The sequence below is a fragment of the Capsicum annuum genome, unplaced genomic scaffold, assembly GCF_002878395.1.
Source record: "Capsicum annuum cultivar UCD-10X-F1 unplaced genomic scaffold, UCD10Xv1.1 ctg4205, whole genome shotgun sequence".
Taxonomy (NCBI): domain Eukaryota; kingdom Viridiplantae; phylum Streptophyta; class Magnoliopsida; order Solanales; family Solanaceae; genus Capsicum; species Capsicum annuum.
This window is the reverse complement of record NW_025849427.1, coordinates 46,257-47,879: the sequence shown is the minus strand read 5'-3', so window position 1 is coordinate 47,879 and position 1,623 is coordinate 46,257. Positions and strand designations below refer to the sequence as shown.

At 29.9% G+C, this 1,623-nt stretch overlaps 1 protein-coding gene across 1 annotated transcript in view; it reads left to right on the top strand.

Annotated features, from left to right (window-relative positions):
• Positions 1-333: 333 nt before the first annotated feature.
• LOC107849488 (protein FLOWERING LOCUS T-like) overlaps positions 334-1,623 on the top strand; it is a gene marked incomplete at its 3' end in the record, with an annotated part of 45,235 nt that continues 43,945 nt past the window's right edge. The window contains 1 exon segment of the mRNA XM_047403443.1: positions 334-635. Within this exon segment, the coding sequence (XP_047259399.1) occupies positions 435-635 (201 nt within the window).

Sequence of the window (1,623 nt, the reverse complement as noted above, 5' to 3'; positions counted from 1 at the left end):
AACACGTCTAGCCATAAAAGTTTTCAAAATTTTGAAATAGAATTTTCAGAAATTTGAAAAACACCAAAAACTATTTTCACTTCAAATTACTCATAAAAATTCAAAATAAAAAATTTAAATTTATATTAATAGCCAAATACACCTCCTATTTTAAAATATTATTTTTCATTAAAAACAAAAAACTATTTTTTCAAGTACTCATATAATTTTCATGGTTAACCCCCTACCCCACCTAGATTCTTAGGACATGGATATCACAAAAAAAAAAAAAAAGGTAAAAGGAATAAATACCCAATAACTCAATATGAAGTACCAAAAATTCTAGTACAAATAGCCATAGCTAGGTAGTTCACTAGTGAACATTGTGAATTGTGAAGTTTAATTAATAATAACGTATATATACTATATAGTTCTTTGTTTTTCTATTTATCTTCATGTCAACAAGAGGTAGAGATTCTTTAGAACTTGGTGGAGTGATAAGTGATGTGTTGGATCCATTCACAAGGTCAATTAGCCTAAGTGTTGTTTATCAAAATAGGGAAGTTATCAATGGTACTAATTTGAGGCCTTCTCAAATTACAAATCAACCTAGAGTTGAGATTGGAGGGACAGATCTTACCACTTTTTATACTTTGGTAAATCTCAAAATATTCTTTCTATCATCTTATTTTTGTCTGTCTGATTAATCTGAACTTGTGTTGAATATAATATATGTAATGTGTTTTGTATTAAGAAGTTCTACATTTTAAACCTAGACCGCAGATTTGACTAGGGACCGATGGAATTAAGTTGAAATTCGGACTTGTGTATAAACTATAACGGTCTATTGACCTGATCGAGTTGTGTATAAAATATAAGGAATAAGCTTATTAAAGGAATATAAGCGGGATAATAACGGTCTTACTTTGATCACAGGAAATAAATAAGATTCATTAACTATTGACACGTGATTGATGAACTTCTCTATAAATACATAGCACCGGCCCTTTCACTAGTTAGTAGTCATAAGAATAGCCCTAGCATAACTTGTTTCCTTAAATATGTAAAAAAAAAAAAAAGATTATATGTTACTAATTTACTCTAGTCACTGAGAGAATGTGGTAGTGATTAGTGGTGGTGAAAATTGGTCTCATGCTTAATCATCACCATCAAGTGAATTATGTAGTACCTAACATTATTTTTGTTTGATTTCAACTCGTTATGATAAGTAAGATTCATTTACTATTGACACACGATCGATGCACTTCTCTATAAAAATATAGACACCGGCCCTTCATTAGTTATTGATCATAAGAATAGCCTTAGCATAATTTGTTTCCTTGAATATGTAAAAACAAAAAGGATTATATATTTCTAATTTACTCTAATCACCGAGAGAATGTGGTAGTGATTTATGGTGGTAAAAATTGATCTCAGGCTTAATCATCGCTCCCAAGTGAATCATGTAGTACCTAACATTATGTTTGTTTGATTTCAACTCGACATGATAAGTAAGTTTCATTTACTATTGACACGTGATCGATGAACTTCTCTATAAATACATAGACATCGGCCCTTTCACTTGTTATTGGTCATAAGAATAGCCCCAACATAGATTGTTTTCTTGAATATGTTTTTTTTTTT